Source organism: Oncorhynchus masou, unplaced genomic scaffold (genome assembly GCF_036934945.1).
Source record: "Oncorhynchus masou masou isolate Uvic2021 unplaced genomic scaffold, UVic_Omas_1.1 unplaced_scaffold_593, whole genome shotgun sequence".
In the NCBI taxonomy this organism is placed as follows: Eukaryota; Metazoa; Chordata; class Actinopteri; order Salmoniformes; family Salmonidae; genus Oncorhynchus; species Oncorhynchus masou.
The window spans coordinates 86752-112077 of NW_027012353.1; the positions used below are offsets into that span (position 1 = coordinate 86752).

The 25326-nt window shown below is 43.2% G+C and overlaps 1 protein-coding gene across 1 annotated transcript in view; it reads right to left on the reverse strand.

The window, feature by feature from the left end:
* The window catches only part of LOC135536304 (mitogen-activated protein kinase kinase kinase 9-like), a 66605-nt gene that overhangs the window by 19642 nt on the left and 21637 nt on the right, over nt 1–25326 (reverse strand). The window contains exons 3-4 of the mRNA XM_064962661.1: nt 19692–19887; nt 8342–8522 (exon numbers count right to left, since the gene is read on the reverse strand). Of these exons, the coding sequence (XP_064818733.1) occupies nt 8342–8522; nt 19692–19887 (377 nt within the window). The remainder of the gene's footprint in view (nt 1–8341; nt 8523–19691; nt 19888–25326) is intronic.

Sequence of the window (25326 nt, forward strand, 5' to 3'; positions counted from 1 at the left end):
AGACAGCAGAGACAATAGACAGCAGAGACAATAGACAGCAGAGAGAATAGACAGCAGAGACAATAGACAGCAGAGAGAATAGATAGAGATAATAGACAGCAGAGAGAATAGACAGAGATAATAGACAGCAGAGATAATAGACAGCAGAGAGAATAGATAGAGATAATAGACAGCAGAGACAATAGACAGCAGAGACAATAGACAGCAGAGAGAATAGACAGCAGAGACAATAGACAGCAGAGACAATAGACAGCAGAGACAATAGACAGCAGAGAGAATAGACAGCAGAGACAATAGACAGCAGAGAGAATAGATAGAGATAATAGACAGCAGAGAGAATAGACAGAGATAATAGACAGCAGAGATAATAGACAGCAGAGAGAATAGATAGAGATAATAGACAGCAGAGACAATAGACAGCAGAGACAATAGACAGCAGAGATAATAGACAGCAGAGATAATAGACAGCAGAGACAATAGATAGAGATAATAGACAGCAGAGAGAATAGATAGAGATAATAGACAGCAGAGACAATAGACAGCAGAGAGAATAGATAGAGATAATAGACAGCAGAGAGAATAGACAGCAGAGAGAATAGACAGCAGAGAGAATAGACAGCAGAGACAATAGACAGCAGAGATAATAGACAGAGATAATAGACAGCAGAGATAATAGACAGCAGAGAGAATAGATAGAGATAATAGACAGCAGAGATAATAGATAGAGATAATAGACAGCAGAGACAATAGACAGCAGAGAGAATAGATAGAGATAATAGACAGCAGAGAGAATAGACAGCAGAGAGAATAGACAGCAGAGACAATAGACAGCAGAGATAATAGACAGAGATAATAGACAGCAGAGATAATAGACAGCAGAGATAATAGATAGAGATAATAGACAGCAGAGAGAATAGATAGAGATAATAGACAGCAGAGACAATAGACAGCAGAGAGAATAGACAGCAGAGACAATAGACAGCGGAGACAATAGACAGCAGAGACAATAGACAGCAGAGAGAATAGACAGCAGAGACAATAGACAGCGGAGACAATAGACAGCAGAGACAATAGACAGCAGAGACAATAGACAGCAGAGACAATAGACAGCAGAGACAATAGACAGCAGAGACAATAGACAGCAGAGAGAATAGACAGCAGAGACAATAGACAGCAGAGAGAATAGATAGAGATAATAGACAGCAGAGAGAATAGACAGAGATAATAGACAGCAGAGATAATAGACAGCAGAGAGAATAGATAGAGATAATAGACAGCAGAGACAATAGACAGCAGAGACAATAGACAGCAGAGAGAATAGACAGCAGAGACAATAGACAGCGGAGACAATAGACAGCAGAGACAATAGACAGCAGAGACAATAGACAGCAGAGACAATAGACAGCAGAGACAATAGACAGCAGAGACAATAGACAGCAGAGAGAATAGACAGCAGAGACAATAGACAGCAGAGAGAATAGATAGAGATAATATAGACAGCAGAGAGAATAGACAGAGATAATAGACAGCAGAGATAATAGACAGCAGAGAGAATAGATAGAGATAATAGACAGCAGAGACAATAGACAGCAGAGACAATAGACAGCAGAGAGAATAGACAGCAGAGACAATAGACAGCAGAGACAATAGACAGCAGAGACAATAGACAGCAGAGAGAATAGACAGCAGAGACAATAGACAGCAGAGAGAATAGATAGAGATAATAGACAGCAGAGAGAATAGATAGAGATAATAGACAGCAGAGATAATAGACAGCAGAGAGAATAGATAGAGATAATAGACAGCAGAGACAATAGACAGCAGAGACAATAGACAGCAGAGAGAATAGACAGCAGAGACAATAGACAGCAGAGATAATAGACAGCAGAGAGAATAGATAGAGATAATAGACAGCAGAGACAATAGACAGCAGAGAGAATAGATAGAGATAATAGACAGCAGAGAGAATAGACAGCAGAGAGAATAGACAGCAGAGAGAATAGACAGCAGAGACAATAGACAGCAGAGATAATAGACAGAGATAATAGACAGCAGAGATAATAGACAGCAGAGAGAATAGATAGAGATAATAGACAGCAGAGATAATAGATAGAGATAATAGACAGCAGAGACAATAGACAGCAGAGAGAATAGATAGAGATAATAGACAGCAGAGAGAATAGACAGCAGAGAGAATAGACAGCAGAGACAATAGACAGCAGAGATAATAGACAGAGATAATAGACAGCAGAGATAATAGACAGCAGAGATAATAGATAGAGATAATAGACAGCAGAGAGAATAGATAGAGATAATAGACAGCAGAGACAATAGACAGCAGAGAGAATAGACAGCAGAGACAATAGACAGCGGAGACAATAGACAGCAGAGACAATAGACAGCAGAGAGAATAGACAGCAGAGACAATAGACAGCGGAGACAATAGACAGCAGAGACAATAGACAGCAGAGACAATAGACAGCAGAGACAATAGACAGCAGAGACAATAGACAGCAGAGACAATAGACAGCAGAGAGAATAGACAGCAGAGACAATAGACAGCAGAGAGAATAGATAGAGATAATAGACAGCAGAGAGAATAGACAGAGATAATAGACAGCAGAGATAATAGACAGCAGAGAGAATAGATAGAGATAATAGACAGCAGAGACAATAGACAGCAGAGACAATAGACAGCAGAGAGAATAGACAGCAGAGACAATAGACAGCAGAGACAATAGACAGCAGAGACAATAGACAGCAGAGAGAATAGACAGCAGAGACAATAGACAGCAGAGAGAATAGATAGAGATAATAGACAGCAGAGAGAATAGACAGAGATAATAGACAGCAGAGATAATAGACAGCAGAGAGAATAGATAGAGATAATAGACAGCAGAGACAATAGACAGCAGAGACAATAGACAGCAGAGAGAATAGACAGCAGAGACAATAGACAGCAGAGATAATAGACAGCAGAGATAATAGACAGCAGAGACAATAGATAGAGATAATAGACAGCAGAGAGAATAGATAGAGATAATAGACAGCAGAGACAATAGACAGCAGAGAGAATAGATAGAGATAATAGACAGCAGAGAGAATAGACAGCAGAGAGAATAGACAGCAGAGAGAATAGACAGCAGAGACAATAGACAGCAGAGATAATAGACAGAGATAATAGACAGCAGAGATAATAGACAGCAGAGAGAATAGATAGAGATAATAGACAGCAGAGATAATAGATAGAGATAATAGACAGCAGAGACAATAGACAGCAGAGAGAATAGATAGAGATAATAGACAGCAGAGAGAATAGACAGCAGAGAGAATAGACAGCAGAGACAATAGACAGCAGAGATAATAGACAGAGATAATAGACAGCAGAGATAATAGACAGCAGAGATAATAGATAGAGATAATAGACAGCAGAGAGAATAGATAGAGATAATAGACAGCAGAGACAATAGACAGCAGAGAGAATAGACAGCAGAGACAATAGACAGCGGAGACAATAGACAGCAGAGACAATAGACAGCAGAGAGAATAGACAGCAGAGACAATAGACAGCGGAGACAATAGACAGCAGAGACAATAGACAGCAGAGACAATAGACAGCAGAGACAATAGACAGCAGAGACAATAGACAGCAGAGACAATAGACAGCAGAGAGAATAGACAGCAGAGACAATAGACAGCAGAGAGAATAGATAGAGATAATAGACAGCAGAGAGAATAGACAGAGATAATAGACAGCAGAGATAATAGACAGCAGAGAGAATAGATAGAGATAATAGACAGCAGAGACAATAGACAGCAGAGACAATAGACAGCAGAGAGAATAGACAGCAGAGACAATAGACAGCAGAGACAATAGACAGCAGAGACAATAGACAGCAGAGAGAATAGACAGCAGAGACAATAGACAGCAGAGACAATAGACAGCAGAGAGAATAGATAGAGATAATAGACAGCAGAGAGAATAGACAGAGATAATAGACAGCAGAGATAATAGACAGCAGAGAGAATAGATAGAGATAATAGACAGCAGAGACAATAGACAGCAGAGACAATAGACAGCAGAGAGAATAGACAGCAGAGACAATAGACAGCAGAGATAATAGACAGCAGAGATAATAGACAGCAGAGACAATAGATAGAGATAATAGACAGCAGAGAGAATAGATAGAGATAATAGACAGCAGAGACAATAGACAGCAGAGAGAATAGATAGAGATAATAGACAGCAGAGAGAATAGACAGCAGAGAGAATAGACAGCAGAGAGAATAGACAGCAGAGACAATAGACAGCAGAGACAATAGACAGCAGAGATAATAGACAGCAGAGATAATAGACAGCAGAGAGAATAGATAGAGATAATAGACAGCAGAGATAATAGATAGAGATAATAGACAGCAGAGACAATAGACAGCAGAGAGAATAGATATAGATAATAGACAGCAGAGAGAATAGACAGCAGAGAGAATAGACAGCAGAGACAATAGACAGCAGAGATAATAGACAGAGATAATAGACAGCAGAGATAATAGACAGCAGAGATAATAGATAGAGATAATAGACAGCAGAGAGAATAGACAGCAGAGACAATAGACAGCAGAGATAATAGACAGAGATAATAGACAGCAGAGATAATAGACAGCAGAGATAATAGACAGAGATAATAGACAGCAGAGATAATAGACAGCAGAGATAATAGACAGCAGAGATAATAGACAGCAGAGAGAATAGATAGAGATAATAGACAGCAGAGAGAATAGACAGCAGAGAGAATAGATAGAGATAATAGACAGCAGAGAGAATAGATAGAGATAATAGACAGCAGAGATAATAGACAGAGATAATAGACAGCAGAGATAATAGACAGCAGAGATAATAGACAGCAGAGATAATAGACAGCAGAGATAATAGACAGCAGAGAGAATAGATAGAGATAATAGACAGCAGAGAGAATAGACAGCAGAGACAATAGACAGAGATAATAGACAGCAGAGATAATAGACAGCAGAGATAATAGACAGAGATAATAGACAGCAGAGATAATAGACAGCAGAGATAATAGACAGAGATAATAGACAGCAGAGAGAATAGACAGCAGAGATAATAGACAGAGATAATAGACAGCAGAGATAATAGACAGAGATAATAGACAGCAGAGATAATAGACAGCAGAGAGAATAGATAGAGATAATAGACAGCAGAGAGAATAGACAGCAGAGAGAATAGACAGCAGAGATAATAGACAGCAGAGAGAATAGACAGCAGAGATAATAGACAGAGATAATAGACAGCAGAGAGAATAGACAGCAGAGATAATAGACAGCAGAGAGAATAGACAGCAGAGAGAATAGACAGCAGAGATAATAGACAGCAGAGAGAATAGACAGCAGAGAGAATAGATAGAGATAATAGACAGCAGAGACAATAGACAGCAGAGACAATAGACAGCAGAGACAATAGACAGCAGAGAGAATAGACAGCAGAGATAATAGACAGCAGAGAGCAGAAAGCTGATGGACAGAGAGAGAGAATTCACAAATTCCTTAATAATCACAATATCTTGAGCAAAAGCCTGATTGGATTTATACCAAAACATTGTACAACCGATCATATTTACACCCTAGAGACCCTGATAGATAAACCTGTCCACCAAAATAATACCAAAATGGACTGTTCTACAAAGTTATTGAAAGTGGTGCAGGGGGTAAAACACATAATTAAATCAATGTCTACTGGCAATACGTGCAGCATTAAAATTGGCACATAAATAACAGAATTCTTTAACCAGGGGCGGGGCCTTCGCCAGGGTTGCAATCTGAGCCCTGCACTCTTCAATATTTACATCAATGAATTGGCCACAATTCTAGAACAATCCTCAGCCCGAAGTGTTAGTGTCCACAATTCAGAGCTTAATTAAATTATCCAGATTTCAGGGAAGTAGACCAAAGTTCTCAAATTGATTAAATTTAGATTTTTGGTTGTTGTCACTGCACACAATTATTATTATCATTATTTCTATTTTTTTTTTTACAAATGAATTACAAATGAAAAGCTGAAATGTGAATAAGTATTCAACCCCTTTGTTATGACAAGCCTAAATAAGTTCAGGAACATCTGCTTAACTTGTCACAAGTTGCATAGATTCACTCTGTGTGCAATAATAGTGTTCAACATGATTTCTGAGTGACTACCTCATCTCTTGTATCCACACATACAATTATCTGTAAGGTCCCTCAGTCGAGCAGTGAATTTCAAACAGAGATTCAACCAAAGACCAGGGAGGTTTTCCAATGTCTCGTAAAGAAGGGCACCTGTTGGTAGATGGGTAATAAAAAAATAAAAGCAGAATATCCCTTTGAGCATGGTGAAGTTATTAATTACACTTTGGATGGTGTATCAATACACCCAGTCACTACAAGGATACAGGCGTCCTTCCTAACTCAGTTGCCGGAGAGGAAAGAAACCGCTCAGGGATTTCAACATGAGGACAAGGGTGACTTTAAAACAGTTACAGAGTTTAATGGCTGTGATAGGAGACAACTGAGGATGGATCAACAACATTGTAGTTACTCCACAAGATTCTCCTACATGTCCAGAGGAAACCACAAACAATGCACGCAGAGCAGAATTAGGCCAATATCCACTAATAATACAAACGTAAGTTTTAGAAACATCTAAAATACAGTGACCCCCTCTCATATCATTACCAAGCCCTGCAATGCCAAGAGCTGAGCAAAGAAAAGAGTCCCCTCATCCAGCTGGTCCTGGGGCTGAGTTCACTAACCTGTTCTACTAACACACTGAAGCCTCAGTCCCCTCATCCAGCTGGTCCTGAGTTCACTAACCTGTTCTACTAACACACTGAAGCCTCAGAACCAGAACATCCAATCAATCAGAATACACTAAATTACAACACAGTCAAAAACAAAACGACATAACTTATTGGGAAACACAAGTACAAAGCCAAATGCAATGCTATATGGCCCTAAATCGAAAGTACACCGTGGCTAAACTATTTGACCATGGTTACTGATCAAAAGTACAAACTCAGCGAGCACAGCCTTGCCATTGAGAAGGGTAGACACATGAAAACATGACTTCCTGTAGAGGAAAGGCTGTGCAACCACTGAGACAGAGCTGCATTATTAACAAGTATCAAACAATTAGTATCATTTCCCAAAATTTGAGGTTTCAAAGACCTCTCTGATGAGGATAGGCTACTGGTCCGGTTGGGGGAGGACGCAGAGAGCTGTGGGTTGGCAGCGCACTACATTGCTGCCTGCCATAGGATGACAGACAGTGTCTGACAGACCAACTAACGTGCACATTTACTATTCATTATTATTGTTACTGATTACCCTGTTGACAATCTTTACTATTCTTATTATAATTTAGTTAATATTGTAAATATTAACAATATTGGGGGTGGGAGGCGGGGGCATTATGGCACCACAGAGAGACAGGGACAGGGCCCTCCCTGTCCACAGCCTCCAACTACCTCCACACCTCCAGCCAGGCAGGTATTTCATACTAAAACAAGGGCTGGACTCAAGCCACCTGGCATGGTCAATGATAAGTCATGAGAGTCTGCTGCAACATAGAAAGCCCTGCTTCTGCTGCATATCGGAAATTACCTTTCCAATGCCGCATAGCTGACGAAGCTCAATGGAATTAAATCCTGTCCTTATCAGAGCTGATGTTATTCTATGATTCTATGATTCTATGAGCTGATGTTATTCTATGATTCTACGATTCTATGATTCTATTATTCTATGAGCTGATGTTATTCTATTTATTCTATTAGGTTATTCTATGGTTTCTATGGTTTCAGACGAGGGTAAGACGAGATCATCTCTCGTTGAAAACAATTACAGTGTTGGTTCCTTATTTGGGTGTAGTCATCATACTACTACTGCAATGCTTTACCAGATCCAGAACTGAATAAATGAATCAATGCTTTACTAGATCCAGAACTGAATAAATGACTCAATACTTTACCAGATCCAGAACTGAATAAATGAATCAATGCTTTACTAGATCCAGAACTGAATAAATGAATCAATGCTTTACTAGATCCAGAACTGAATAAATGAATCAATGCTTTACTAGATCCAGAACTGAATAAATGAACCAATGCTTTACTAGATCCAGAACTGAATAAATTAATCAATACTTTACTAGATCCAGAACTGAATAAATGACTCAATGCTTTACTAGATCCAGAACTGAATAAATGACTCCCCCAGCACTCTAGATCTAAGTGAGATAGAACAGACAGTTTCCTGCCTCATCAACCCCCCCCCCCCACCCCGCCCCGCCCACCTCCAGACATCGCTGCCTTTAGAGAAGGTGGAGGAGCGGATGACCTCGGGCGCCATCCAGGCGTAGGTGCCAGCGGCTGACATCTTGGTGGTACGGTGCCACTCCCTCGCCAGGCCGAAGTCGGTGATCTTCAGGGTCTTGTTGGTCAGATCCTCCATCTCGACCTTCTCCAGGATCAGGACTGGTCCAAAGGTCGCATGTGAGATCCAGGAGAGGGCGGGTGTTGGTGAGGGAGGGAGTGACGAGGAGGGTTTTGGTTGGAGCGGGTGGGGGGATAACGGTAACAGGGGTGTGTTGGAAGGTAGGAGGGGTTTGAATGTAAAGGGATACAGGCCATTTTGGGGTTTTGGTGGCGGGATGGCAGGTAGTCATTCAAATATAAATTATTAAAAGTTGTTTTCCAAAATAAAGATGAGAACAAAAGAGAAAACAAGGAGAGGCCACGATGAAAGGAGAGAGAGAAGCAAGCAGGAAGAGAAAGAACAAAAGAGAAAAGTGAATGAGATGGTTAAAGTATAAAATGAAAGAAAGCAGGGAAAAAGCACAGGCCTGGATTAATGTTACGATTTCACTTGGTCCTTGTGAGTCTGTGCCTCACACACACACACACACACACACACACACACACACACACACACACACACACACACACACTCACACTCACACTCACACTCACACACATATATATACACACACAAAACACACACAATACATACACACAAGCATATATATATACACACACAAACACAAATGAACATACACATGAACATACACAAACAAAAGAGGAGACTGGTGGGAGGAGCAATAGGAGGGATAATTGTAAGGACTGGAATGGATATTTTGGAATGGAGTCAGAAAGTTCCCACAAGTCCTCATGTACACCACCCAGTCCTCATGTACACCACCCAGTCCTCATGTACACCACCCAGTCCTCATGTACACCACCCAGTCCTCATGTACACCCCCCAGTCCTCATGTACACCACCCAGTCCTCATGTACACCCCCAGTCCTCATGTACACCACCCAGTCCTCATGTACACCACCCAGTCCTCATGTACACCACCCAGTCCTCATGTACACCACCCAGTCCTCATGTACACCACCCAGTCCTCATGTACACCACCCAGTCCTCATGTACACCACCCAGTCCTCATATACACCACCCAGTCCTCATGTACACCCCCCAGTCCTCATGTACACCACCCAGTCCTCATGTACACCCCCCAGTCCTCATGTACACCACCCAGTCCTCATATACACCACCAAGTCCTCATATACACCACCCAGTCCTGATATACACCACCCAGTCCTCATATACAACCACCCAGTCCTCATATGTACCACCCAGTTCTCATGTACACCACCCAGTCCTCATGTACACCCCCCAGTCCTCATGTACACCACCCAGTCCTCATGTACACCACCCAGTCCTCATGTACACCCCCCAGTCCTCATGTACACCCCCCAGTCCTCATGTACACCACCCAGTCCTCATATACACCACCAAGTCCTCATATACACCACCCAGTCCTGATATACACCACCCAGTCCTCATATACAACCACCCAGTCCTCATATGTACCACCCAGTTCTCATGTACACCACCCAGTCCTCATATACACCACCCAGTCCTCATGTACACCCCCCAGTCCTCATGTACACCACCCAGTCCTCATGTACACCCCCCAGTCCTCATATACACCACCCAGTCCTCATGTACACCCCCCAGTCCTCATGTACACCACCCAGTCCTCATGTACACCCCCCAGTCCTCATGTACACCACCCAGTCCTCATATACACCACCCAGTCCTCATATACACCACCAAGTCCTCATGTACACCACCCAGTCCTCATGTACACCGCCCAGTCCTCATATACAACCACCCAGTCCTCATATATACCACCCAGTTCTCATATATACCACCCAGTTCTCATGTACACCACCCAGTCCTCATGTACACCACCCAGTCCTCATATACACCATCCAGTCCTCATGTACACCATCCAGTCCTCATATACAACCACCCAGTCCTCATATACAACCACCCAGTCCTCATATACACCACCCAGTCCTCATATACACCACCCAGTCTTCATATACACCACCCAGTCCCCATATACACCACCCAGTCCTCATATACACCACCCAGTCCTCATATACACCACCCAGTCCCCCAAAATGCCACCCATTCTCCATACGCGCCTCCAGTCTCCATTTACACCACCAGTCTCCATTTACACCACCCAGTCCCCATATTCACCACCCAGTATCCACATACACCACACAGTCTTCATGAACAGTGGGAGAACTTGCACAATTGGTGGCTGACTAAATACGTTTTTGCCCCACTGTATGCATAGTCTCTTTAACCATATCTATGAGTACATACTACCTCAATCAGCCTGACTAACCAGTGTCTGTATATAGCCTCTCTACTGTATGTAGCCTCTCTACTGTATATAGCCTCTCTACTGTATATAGCCTCTCTACTGTATGTAGCCTCGCTACTGTATGTAGCCTCTACTGTATGTAGCCTCGCTACTGTATGTAGCCTCGCTACTGTATATAGCCTCTACTGTATGTAGCCTCTCTACTGTATATAGCCTCGCTACTGTATGTAGCCTCACTACTGTATATAGCCTCTCTACTGTATATAGCCTCTCTACTGTATATAGCCTCGCTACTGTATATAGCCTCTACTGTATATAGCCTCACTACTGTATGTAGCCTCACTACTGTATATAGCCTCGCTACTGTATATAGCCTCGCTACTGTATGTAGCCTCTCTACTGTATGTAGCCTCTACTGAATGTAGCCTCTACTGAATGTAGCCTCTCTACTGTATGTAGCCTCGCTACTGTATATAGCCTCTCTACTGTATGTAGCCTCTACTGAATGTAGCCTCTACTGAATGTAGCCTCTCTACTGTATGTAGTCTCTCTACTGTATATAGCCTCTCTACTGTATGTAGCCTCTCTACTGTATGTAGCCTCGCTACTGTATATAGCCTCTACTGTATGTAGCCTCGCTACTGTATATAGCCTCTCTACTGTATATAGCCTCGCTACTGTATGTAGCCTCACTACTGTATATAGCCTCTCTACTGTATATAGCCTCTCTACTGTATATAGCCTCGCTACTGTATATAGCCTCTACTGTATATAGCCTCACTACTGTATGTAGCCTCACTACTGTATATAGCCTCGCTACTGTATATAGCCTCGCTACTGTATGTAGCCTCGCTACTGTATGTAGCCTCACTACTGTATATAGCCTCTCTACTGTATATAGTCTCTACTGTATGTAGCCTCGCTACTGTATATAGCCTCTCTACTGTATGTAGCCTCTACTGAATGTAGCCTCTCTACTGTATGTAGCCTCGCTACTGTATATAGCCTCTCTACTGTATGTAGCCTCTCTACTGTATATAGCCTCGCTACTGTATATAGCCTCTCTACTGTATGTAGCCTCTCTACTGTATGTAGCCTCACTACTGTATGTAGCCTCACTACTGTATATATCCTCTACTGTATGTAGCCTCGCTACTTTATATAGCCTCTCTACTGAATGAGCCTCTCTACTGTATGTAGCCTCGCTACTGTATATAGCCTCGCTACTGTATATAGCTCTCTACTGAATGTAGCCTCTACTGTATGTAGCCTCGCTACTGTATATAGCCTCTCTACTGAATGTAGCCTCTCTACTGTATGTAGCCTCTCTACTGTATATAGCCTCGCTACTGTATATAGCCTCTACTGTATGTAGCCTCGCTACTGTATATAGCCTCTCTACTGTATATAGCCTCACTACTCTATGTAGCCTCACTACTGTATATAGCCTCACTACTGTATGTAGCCTCACTACTGTATGTAGCCTCACTACTGTATGTAGCCTCACTACTGTATATATCCTCTACTGTATGTAGCCTCGCTACTGTATATAGCCTCTCTACTGTATGTAGCCTCTACTGAATGTAGCCTCTACTGAATGTAGCCTCTCTACTGTATGTAGCCTCTCTACTGTATGTAGCCTCTCTACTGTATATAGCCTCTCTACTGTATATAGCCTCTCTACTGTATATAGCCTCTACTGTATATAGCCTCTCTACTGTATATAGCCTCGCTACTGTATATAGCCTCTCTACTGTATATAGCCTCACTACTGTATGTAGCCTCACTACTGTATATAGCCTCGCTACTGTATATAGCCTCGCTACTGTATGTAGCCTCACTACTGTATGTAGCCTCTCTACTGTATATAGCCTCTACTGTATGTAGCCTCTACTGTATGTAGCCTCGCTACTGTATATAGCCTCTTGACTGTATGTAGCCTCTACTGAATGTAGCCTCTCTACTGTATGTAGCCTCGCTACTGTATATAGCCTCTCTACTGTATTTAGCCTCTCTACTGTATATAGCCTCGCTACTGTATATAGCCTCTACTGTATGTAGCCTCGCTACTGTATATAGCCTCTCTACTGTATATAGCCTCACTACTCTATGTAGCCTCAGTACTGTATATAGACTCGCTACTGTATATAGCCTCGCTACTGTATGTAGCCTCACTACTGTATGTAGCCTCACTACTGTATGTAGCCTCACTACTGTATATATCCTCCACTGTATGTAGCCTTGCTACTGTATATAGCCTCTCTACTGTATGTAGCCTCTACTGAATGTAGCCTCTACTGAATGTAGCCTCTCTACTGTATGTAGCCTCTCTACTGTATGTAGCCTCTCTACTGTATATAGCCTCTACTGTATGTAGCCTCGCTACTGTATATAGCCTCTACTGTATATAGCCTCACTACTGTATGTAGCCTCAATACTGTATATAGCCTCACTACTGTATATAGCCTCACTACTGTATGTAGCCTCTCTACTGTATGTAGCCTCTACTGAATGTAGCCTCTCTACTGTATGTAGCCTCGCTACTGTATATAGCCTCTCTCCTGTATGTAGCCTCTCTACTGTATGTAGCCTCGCTACTGTATATAGCCTCTCTACTGTATGTAGCCTCGCTACTGTATATAGCCTTGCTACTGTAGACTTTAAACCAATCTGACAGTTCACCAAAATGTCCAGAAATATCTTTTAGGAATCAAAGTTTTGAGAGACATATTCTTTAAAGGGCTTTTAGAAGATCCTTTTACATAAAATTATTTTCCAGTTAATATCCATTATTGTCAGTACCTTTCATTTTATACACTTTTTTTGTTTGGAGTTTGTTTCCGAACAAGGGCATTTCTGGGCAAAGAGCCCAACATTTTTTCCCTTTATAAAATTCCCACAAATACATTTTTAAAGCTCAAATAACGCAACAACAACAAACAAAAGTTTCCCTGACGGACTTTCCAATTCCAATATTGTTTGTTTAAATCTATCAACAATAGAGAACATTCCGGACCATGAGGGGTCTTATTGCTCTAGATGTAATGAGGACATGAATAAGGGGTCCTTATGGTATAGGTGACCCTGCACATTCCTGATTCATTTAGGATTTTAGACCAATCTGACTGTTCACCAAATGTCCAGAAATATATTTTAGGAGTCACAGTTTTTTGAGAGAAATATAATTTAAAGTCCCACAAGAAACTGCACATACATTTCTTTCAGTTAATGTCCATTAATGCAAAAAATAATAATTTTAAAAACTTTTTGGGAGAGTTTGAAATGGGGATCCTTTGCTCCAGACCAGGGCATAGAGTCGAAAAATATAAAATATAAAAAATAATAAATAAAGAAATAATAATAAAGAAATACTGAACGTATTTAGAAAATCCCCAAAATAAAATACAAAAAAAAATACAATCCATTAGGGCCTAATTTATTTATTTATTTCAATTGACTGATTTCCTATGAAGTGTAACTCAGTAAAATCTATGAAAATGTTGCATGTTGCGTTTATATTTTTGTTCAGTGTTTATTATATCTACACTGCTCAAAAATATAAAGGGAACACTAAAATAACACATCCTAGATCTGAATGAAGGAAATATTCTTATTAAATACTTTTTTCTTTACATAGTTGAATGTGTTGACAACAAAATCACACAAAAATTATCAATGGAAATCAAATTTATCAACCCCATGGAGGTCTGGATTTGGAGTCACACTCAAAATTAAAATGGAAAACCACACTACAGGCTGATCCAACTTTGATGTAATGTCCTTAAAACAAGTCAAAATGAGGCTCAGTAGTGTGTGTGGCCTCCAAGTGCCTGTATGACCTCCCTACAACGCCTGGGCATGCTCCTGATGAGGTGGCGGATGGTCTCCTGAGGGATCTCCTCCCAGACCTGGACTAAAGCATCCGCCAACTCCTGGACAGTCTGTGGTGCAATGTGGCATTGGTGGATGGAGCGAGACATGATGTCCCAGATGTGCACAATTGGATTCAGGTCTGGGGAACGGGCGGGCCAGTCCATAGCATCAATGCCTTCCTCTTGCAGGAACTGCTGACACACTCCAGCCACATGAGGTCTAGCATTGTCTTGCATTAGGAGGAACCCAGGGCCAACCGCACCAGCATATGGTCTCACAAGGGGTCTGAGGATCTCATCTCGGTACCTAATGGCAGTCAGGCTTCCTCTGGCGAGCACATGGAGGGCTGTGCGGCCCCCAAAGAAATGCCTCCCCACACCATGACTGACCCACAGCCAAACCGGTCATGCTGGAGGATATTGCAAGCAGCAGAACGTTCTCCACGGCGTCTCCAGACTCTGTCACATGTGCTCAGTGTGAACCTGCTTTCATCTGAGAAGAGCACAGGGCGCCAGTGGCGAATTTGCCAATCTTGGTGTTCTCTGGCAAATGCCAAACGTCCTGCACGGTGTTGGGCTGTAAGCACAACCCCCACCTGTGGACGTCGGGCCCTCATACCACCCTCAGGGAGTCTGTTTCTGACCGTTTGAGCAGACACATGCACATTTGTGGCTTGCTGGAGGTCATTTTGCAGAGGTAGCGGTCCTGCTGCTGGGTTGTTGCCCTTCTACGGCCTCCTCCACGTCTCCTGATGTACTGGCCTGTCTCCTGGTAGCGCCTCCATGCTCTGGACATTACGCTGATAGACACAGCAAACCTTCTTGCCACAGCTCGCATTGATGTGCCATCCTGGATGAGCTGCACTACCTGAGCCACTTGTGTGTGTTGTAGACTCCGTCTCATGCTACCACTAGAGTGAAAGCACCACCAGCATTCAAAAGTGACCAAAACATCAGCCAGGAAGCATAGGAACTGAGAAGTGGTCTGTGGTCACCACCTGCAGTTCCACTCCTTTATTGGGGGTGTCTTGCTAATTGCCTATAATTTCCACCTGTTGTCTATTCCATTTGCACAACAGCATGTGAAATTTATTGTCAATCAGTGTTGCTTCCTAAGTGAACAGTTTGATTTCACAGAAGTGTGGTTGACTTGGAGTTACATTGTGTTGTTTAAGTGTTCCCTTTATTTTTTTGAGCAGTGTATTTTCCTTGTAAAATTCCACTAAATGCACATTTTAAGCTCAAATAATGCAACATTTTTTTTTATTACATGAAAAAAAAAATCTTTGTTTCCTTGCCCGACTAGGATTGTCCCGACTTTGAAGAATCCTTGATAAAAACAATGTTCCTGCTATTATACACATTTTGTCATGAGGCTGAGAGAAAATATTGCGGTTTTAAAGTGAATTTCCTGTAATTCCTACAAAATAATGAATGGCTTATGACGTGTTCATATGCTATTTAGGGGGCCCGACCTCCAGGGGTTGAGGCCCCCAAAAGCTCATGGGCACATTCGCCATGCGGGGGGGGGGGGCTCTGCCAGTGCTCACCAGGTAAACAACAACCTAACCTAATAGTGTGGGGATGCCCCTGGACCTGGGTTTACATTAACAAGGTGTATCTGGGATGGACCTGTCACTTTACTGATACGATGATGCTATTGGCCTTGTCACCTCAAAACAGTCAATCACAGCCAAGGGAACGGGGCTAACCACAGGCCAACGGGAGAGGAGAAACTGCCTGTGTTGACTGGAAGTAGCCAATTGGAAGGCATGGACTGAGCATGGGATAAATCCTGTCTAATAGGCTTGGCGTTAAGGGGTCCTGCAGGGCTAACACACACACACACACACACACACACACACACACACACACACACACACACACACACACACACACACACACACACACTTTCTACAACTCTCATTGTTGTATTGATATCAATGCTCATCTAACTGGGTATTATTGGGGATCTCCTAACGTTTTTCCTACCACTTAGAAAATACTTGGCTGACGAGTGTGAGGTGTCATGTGCAACCTCATAGCAGTGGGAAGAAGGGGTGCTGGAGGTGCTGAAGCCCCCCTGGTTGTGAGATGGTAAAACTGCAGAAAGCGATCTCAGCTCTGTGTTGGGCCCCATTCTGTATGGAGAGATCTCTGCTCTGGTCTGTAAGCGGTGCGCTCATGATATGCTCTCATCTATTCAGTTGTGGGAGTTTGGAGTCAGATACATGAATTTGGTGCTCTGCAATTTCACCGGATGTTGTCGAGGTGGGTCGCTAGCGGAACGCCTATCCCTAAAAATTAAGTAGTGCCCTCTAATTCTCTCTCTCTCTCTTTCTCTTCTCTCTGAGGACCTGAGCCCTTGGACCATGCCTCAGAACTACCTGGCCTGAGTCCACCCTGGTTGTGCTGCTGCTCCAGTTTCAACTGTTCTGACTGCAGATATGGAACCCTGACCTATTCACCGGATGTACTACCTTGTCCCGGACCTGCTGTTTTCGACCCTCTCTCTCTCTACCGCACCTGCTGTCTCTAACTCTGAATGATCGGCTATGAAAAGCCAACTGACATTTACTCTTGAGGTGATGACCTGTTGCACCCTCGACAACCACTGTGATTATTATTATTTGACCCTGCTGGTCATTTATGAACGTTTGAACATCTTGGCCATGTTCTGTTATAATCTCCACCCGGCACAGCCAGAAGAGTACTGGCCACCCCTCAGAGCCTGGTTCCTCTCCACCCGGCACAGCCAGAAGAGTACTGGCCACCCCTCATAGCCTGGTTCCTCTCTAGGTTTCTTCCTAGGTTCCTGCCTTTCTAGGGAGTTGTTCCTAGCCAACGTGCTTCTACATCTGCATTGCTTGCTGTTTGGGGTTTTAGTCTGGGTTTCTGTACAGCACTTTGCGAGATCAGCTGATGTATAATGGGCTTTATAAACACATTTGATTGACTGATTCTATTTTCTATTAGTTTATAATTCTAAAACTTCGGAGAAAAGGGAATGGAACATGGCATTCTCTCTGCCTGGCCTCGAAGGCCTACTCCTGCCCATGTCAAAGAGGTAGAGTACCAGCCCAGTAGTCGAACACAGTGTTGGGGCGCGGCCCGAGTGAGTGGCGCTTTCCACCTGATGGTGCTGGATCGAAGGGAGCGCTTTTCTCTTGCGATGGATCACATAGCTGTCCATTTGTGCTCAGTTTTAATAGGCACAACCTTGTGTTTCCTAATTTAGTTACACCACTCCTCTTGTCCTCTCCCTCACACACACACACACACACACACACACACACACACACACACACACACACACACACACACACACACACACACACACACGTTGTAATTATGCGGCACAAATGTGCGCTGTTTTGAAAACATGAGTTAAATTAACTTAGGAGGCAGTGACTACTGTTATCCAATCTTAACCTATACTCAGGCTACTCCCCCCGTAGTCAGAACCCCCAACTCAAAACATCTTCCCATGGCTATGTGCAACACAAGTGATTCATTGAATGTTATGCGCATGTTACTACTGTGTTACTACTACATTATTACTACGTTACCACCATGTTACTACCATGTTACTACTACATTATTACTACGTTACCACCATGTTACTACCATGTTACTACTACATTATTACTACGTTACCACCATGTTACTACCATGTTACTACCATGTTACTACTACATTACTACTACATTACCACCATGTTACTACCATGTTACTACTACATTATTACTACGTTACCACCCTGTTACTACCATGGTACTACTACATTATTACTACGTTACCACCATGTTACTACCATGTTACTACCATGTTACTACCATGTTACTACTACATTATTACTACGTTACCACCATGTTACTACCATGTTATTACCATGTTACTACCATGTTACTACTACATTATTACTACGTTACCACCATGTTACTACCATGTTACTACCATGTTACTACTACATTATTACTACGTTACCACCATGTTACTACCATGTTATTACCATGTTACTACTACATTATTACTACATTACCACCCTGTTACTACCATGTTATTACCATGTTACTACTACATTATTACTACATTACCACCCTGTTACTACCATGTTATTACCATGTTACTACTACATTACCACCCTGTTACTACCATGTTACTACTATATTACTACATGTTATTACCATGTCACTACTATATTACTACATGTTATTACCATGTTACTACTACATTATTACTACGTTCCTACTACATTACCACCATGTTACTACTACATTACCACCCTGTTACTACATGCTATTACCATGTTACTACTGTGTTATTACTACAGTATTACTATATTACTACATGTTATTACCATGTCACTACTATATTACTACATGTTATTACCATGTTACTACTACATTACTACTACATTACCACCCTGTTACTACCATGTTATTACCATGTCACTACATGTTACTACCATGTTACTACTACATTATTACTACTACGTTACCACCCTGTTACTACCATGTTACTACTACATTACTACTACATTACCACCTTGTTACTACATGTTATTACCATGTTACTACTACATTATTACTACATTACCACCCTGTTACTACCATGTTACTACTATATTACTACATGTTATTACCATGTCACTACTATATTACTAAATGTTATTACCATGTCACTACTATATTACTACCATGTTATTACCATGTTACTACTACATTATTACTACATTACCACCCTGTTACTACCATGTTATTACCATGTTACAACTACATTATTACTACGTTACCACCCTGTTACTACCATGTTATTACCATGTTACAACTACATTACTACTACATTACCCCCTGTTACTACCATTAAGTCGCTCTGGATAAGAGCGTCTGCTAAATGACTTAAATGTAAATGTAAAATGTAATGTTACTACTACATTATTACTACATGTTATTACCATGTTACTACTACATTATTACTACGTTACTACTACATTACCACCCTGTTACTACCATGTTATTACCATGTTACTACTACGTTACCACCCTGTTACTACAATATCACGTATATAAATGTTCTCTTACTGTTGCTAGACTTGAGGTCTCTGTGTATGACGGGGACGATGGCCTCACAGTGGAGGTAGTGCATGGCACGGGCGATCTGCACGGCCCAGTCTACCAGGGTGCATGGTGGGATACGTTTCCCTGACAGGGCTCGGTTCAACGGTCCTCCCCGGGCAAACTCCATCACCAGGCACAGTGTCGGCTCCTGGAGACACACCTGTTAAACAAAAAGAATGGAAATGAACCAAGTCAGAAATCAGTACAGGACATTGTATCATTAGAAGCTGAAATGATCGATTTTACACATCGAAAACATACCGATTATTGATTAGCTGATTATTTGGGTTCAGAAAAATGCAATACATGTTTATTATTCAGATGATTGTGATATGTGTATGTCTTCATCAACACAGAGACAGGTCTTCATCAACCCAGGGATAGGTCTTCATCAACCCAGGGATAGGTCTTCATCAACCCAGGTGTAGGTCTTCATCAACCCAGGGATAGGTCTTCATCAACCCAGGGATAGGTCTTCATCAACTCAGGTATAGGTCTTCATCAACCCAGGGATAGGTCTTCATCAACCCAGGGATAGGTCTTCATCAACCCAGGGATAGGTCTTCATCAACCCAGGGATAGATCTTCATCAACCCAGGGATAGGTCTTCATCAACCCAGGGATAGGTCTTCATCAACCCAGGGATAGGTCTTCATCAACCCAGGGATAGGTCTTCATCAACTCAGGTATAGGTCTTCATCAACCCAGGTGTGTGTCTTCGTCAACCCAGGTGTGTGTCTTCGTCAACCCAGGTGTGTGTCTTCATCAACCCAGGTGTGTGTCTTCATCAACCCAGGTGTGTGTCTTCATCAACCCAGGTGTGTGTCTTCATCAACCCAGGTGTGTGTCTTCATCAACCCAGGTGTGTGTCTTCATCAACCCAGGTGTGTGTCTTTATCAACCCAGGTGTGTGTCTTTATCAACCCAGGTGTGTGTCTTTATCAACCCAGGTGTGTGTCTTTATCAACCCAGGTGTGTGTCTTTATCAACCCAGGTGTGTGTCTTTATCAACCCAGATGTGTCTTCATCAACCCAGGTGTGTCTTCCCAGGTGTGTGTCTTTATCAACCCAGGTGTGTGTCTTCATCAACCCAGGTGTGTGTCTTCATCAACCCAGGTGTGTCTTCCCAGGTGTACAGTGCCTTGCAAAAGTATTCACCCCCTTGGTGTTTTTCCTATTTTGTTGCGTTAGAACCAGTAATTTAAATTGATTTTTTATTTGGATTTCATGTAATGGACATACACAAAATTGTCCAAATTGGTGAAGTGAAATGAAAAACAAAGTGAAAAGTGGTGTGTGCGTATGTATTCACCCCCTGTGCTATGAAGCCCCTAAATAAGATCTGGTGCAACCAATTACCTTCAGAAGTCACAGAATTAGTAAAATAAAGTCCACCTGTGTGCAATCTAAGTGCCACATGACCTCAGTATATATACACCTGTTCTGAAAGGCCCCAGAGTCTGCAACACCACCAAGCAAGCAGCACCATGAAGACCAAGGAGCTCTCCAAACAGGTCAGGGACAAAGTTGTGGAGAAGTACAGATCAGGGTTGGGTTATAAAAAAATATCAGAGACTTTGAACATCCCACGGAGCACCATTAAAAACATTATTTCAAAAGTGAAAGAATATGGCACCACAACAAACCTGCCAAGAGAGGGCCACCCACCAAAACTCATGGACCAGGCAAGGAGGGCATTAATCAGAGAGGCAACAAAGAGACCAAAGATAACCCTGAAGGAGCTGCAAAGCTCCACAGCGGAGATTGGAGTATCTGTACATAGGACCACTTTAAGTCGTACACTCCACAGAACTTGGCTTTATGGAAGAGCGGCCAGAAAAAAAAGCCATTGCTTAAATAAAACAATAAGCAAAAACATTTGGTGTCCAAAAAGGATGTGGGAGACTCCCAAACATATGGAAGAAGGTACTCTGGTCAGATGAGACAGAAATGTAGCTTTTTGGCCATCAAGGGAAACACTATATTTGGCACAAACCCAACACCTCTCATCACTCTGAGAAAACCATCCCCATGGTGGTGGCAGCATCATGCTGTGGGGATGTTTTTCATCGGCAGGGAAACTGGTCAGAACTGGAGGAATGATTGATGGCGTTAAATAAATGGACATTCTTGAGGGAAACCTGTTTCAGTCTTCCAGAAATTTGAGACTGGGACGGAGGTTCACCTTCCAGCAGGACAATGACCCTAAGCATACTGCTAAAGCAACACTCGAGTGGTTTAAGGGGAAACATTTAAATGTCTTGGAATGGCCTAGTCAAAACTCCTTGCTGTCCCCAGTCCACCTGACCGTGCTGCTGCTCCAGTTTCAACTGTTCTGCCTTATTATTATTCGACCATGCTGGTCATTTATGAACATTTGAACATCTTGGCCATGTTCTGTTATAATCTCCACAGCACTTTGAGATATCAGCTGATGTACGAAGGGCTATATAAATACATTTGATTTGATTTGAAAGCCCAGACCTCAATCCAATTGAGAATCTGTGGTATGACTTAAAGATGGCTGTACACCAGCGGAACCCATCCAACTTGAAGGAGCTGAAGCAGTTTTGCCTTGAAGAATGGGCCAGATGTGCCAAGACATATCCCAAGAGACTTGAAGCTGTAATTGCTCTTCAAGGTGGCTCTACAAAGTATTGACTTTGGGGGGGGAGGGAATAATTATTCACTCTCAAGTTTTATTTTTTTGGTTATATTTCTTGCTTGTTTCACAATAAAAAATATTTTGCATCTTCAAAGTGGTAGGCATGTTGTGTAAATCAAATGATACAAACCCCCCCAAAAATCTATTTTAATTCCAGGTTGTAAGGCAACAAAATAGGAAAAATGCTAAGGGGGGGAATATTTTCACAAGCCACTGTATATCTTCACCAACACAGATATATGCATCTCCAGGTGCACCTAAACATACACCTGGGTTAAAAGACATTCACCTGGATTAGAAGACGTACTCCTGGATTAGAAGACATACACCTGGATTACACCTGGATTAGAAGACATTCACCTGGATTAGAAGACATTCACCTGGATTACACCTGGATTAGAAGACATTCACCTGGATTACACCTGGATTAGAAGACATTCACCTGGATTACACCTGGGTGAGAAGACATTCACCTGGATTACACCTGGGTGAGAAGACATTCACCTCGATTAGAAGACATTCACCTGGATTAGAAGACATTCACCTGGATTACACCTGGATTAGAAGACATTCACCTGGATTACACCTGGATTAGAAGACATTCACCTGGATTACACCTGAGTTAGAAGACATTCACCTGGATTACACCTGGATTAGAAGACATTCACCTGGATTACACCTGGATTAGAAGACATTCACCTGGATTACACCTGGATTAGAAGACATTCACCTGGATTACACCTGAGTTAGAAGACATTCACCTGGATTACACCTGGGTGAGAAGACATTCACCTGGATTAAAAGACGTACTCCTGGATTAGAAGACATACACCTGGGTGAGAAGACATTCACCTGGATTAGAAGACATTCACCTGGATTACACCTGGGTTAGAAGACATTCACCTGGATTACACCTGGGTGAGAAGACATTCACCTGGATTACACCTGGGTGAGAAGACATTTACTTGGATTACACCTGGGTGAGAAGACATTTACTTGGATTACACCTGGATTAGAAGACATTTACCTGGATTACACCTAGATTAGAAGACATTTACCTGGATTACACCTGGATTAGAAGACATTCACCTGGATTACACCTGGATTAGAATACATTTACCTGGATTACAGCTGGGTTAGAAGACATAGGTTTGCATCCCTTCATAGAGCACTACCTTTGACCAGAGTCCTATTCACTATATATTGGACTACTTTTGACCAGGGCCCTATTCCCTATATATTGGACTACTTTTGACCAGGGCCCATAGGGAGACTCATTCATCCCCTGTCCCATGGCCAGGATTCTTATCAGCTGGGATCTCATATCTCAGTCCTCCGTCCCCCAGTAGGGCCATGATATCAGGGTGGTGCTGCAGGATTCTGGCCCCAGTAGGGCCATGATATCAGGGTGGTGCTGCAGGATTCTGGCCCCAGTAGGGCCATGATATCAGGGTGGTACTGCAGGATTCTGGCCCCAGTAGGGCCATGATATCAGGGTGGTACTGCAGGATTCTGGCCCCAGTAGGGCCATGATATCAGGGTGGTGCTGCAGGATTCTGGCCCCAGTAGGGCCATGATATCAGGGTGGTGCTGCAGGATACTGGCCCCAGTAGGGCCATGATATCAGGGTGGTGCTGCAGGATTCTGGCCCCAGTAGGGCCATGATATCAGGGTGGTGCTGCAGGATTCTGGCCCCAGTAGGGCCATGATATCAGGGTGGTGCTGCAGGATTCTGGCCCCAGTAGGGCCATGATATCAGGGTGGTGCTGCAGGATTCTGGCCCCAGTAGGGCCATGATATCAGGGTGGTGCTGCAGGATTCTGGCCCCAGTAGGGCCATGATATCAGGGTGGTGCTGCAGGATTCTGGCCCCAGTAGGGCCATGATATCAGGGTGGTGCTGCAGGATTCTGGCCTCAGTAGGGCCATGATATCAGGGTGGTGCTGCAGGATACTGGCCCCAGTAGGGCCATGATATCAGGGTGGTGCTGCAGGATTTTGGCCCCAGTAGGGCCATGATATCAGGGTGGTGCTGCAGGATTCTGGCCCCAGTAGGGCCATGATATCAGGGTGGTGCTGCAGGATTCTGGCCCCAGTAGGGCCATGATATCAGGGTGGTGCTGCAGGATTCTGGCCCCAGTAGGGCCATGATATCAGGGTGGTGCTGCAGGATTCTGGCCTCAGTAGGGCCATGATATCAGGGTGGTGCTGCAGGATACTGGCCCCAGTAGGGCCATGATATCAGGGTGGTGCTGCAGGATTTTGGCCCCAGTAGGGCCATGATATCAGGGTGGTGCTGCAGGATTCTGGCCCCAGTAGGGCCATGATATCAGGGTGGTGCTGCAGGATACTGGCCCCAGTAGGGCCATGATATCAGGGTGGTGCTGCAGGATTCTGGCCCCAGTAGGGCCATGATATCAGGGTGGTGCTGCAGGATTCTGGCCCCAGTAGGGCCATGATATCAGGGTGGTGCTGCAGGATTCTGGCCCCAGTAGGGCTATGATGTTGGGGTTGATATAGCAAGATTCTTACCCTCAGTAGGGCCATGATATTGGGGTGATATAGCAGGATTCTTACCCCCAGTAGGGCCATGATGTTGGGGTGATATAGCAGGATTCTGGCCCCAGTAGGGCCATGATGTTGGGGTGATATAGCAGGATTCTTACCCCCAGTAGGGCCATGATATTGGGGTGATATAGCAGGATTCTGGCCCCAGTAGGGCCATGATATTGGGGTGATATAGCAGGATTCTGGCCCCAGTAGGGCCATGATGTTGGGGTGATATAGCAGGATTCTTACCCTCAGTAGGGCCATGATGTTGGGGTGATATAGCAGGATTCTTACCCCAGTAGGGCCATGATGTTGGGGTGATATAGTAGGATTCTTACCCCCAGTAGGGCCATGATATTGGGGAGATATAGCAGGATTCTTACCCC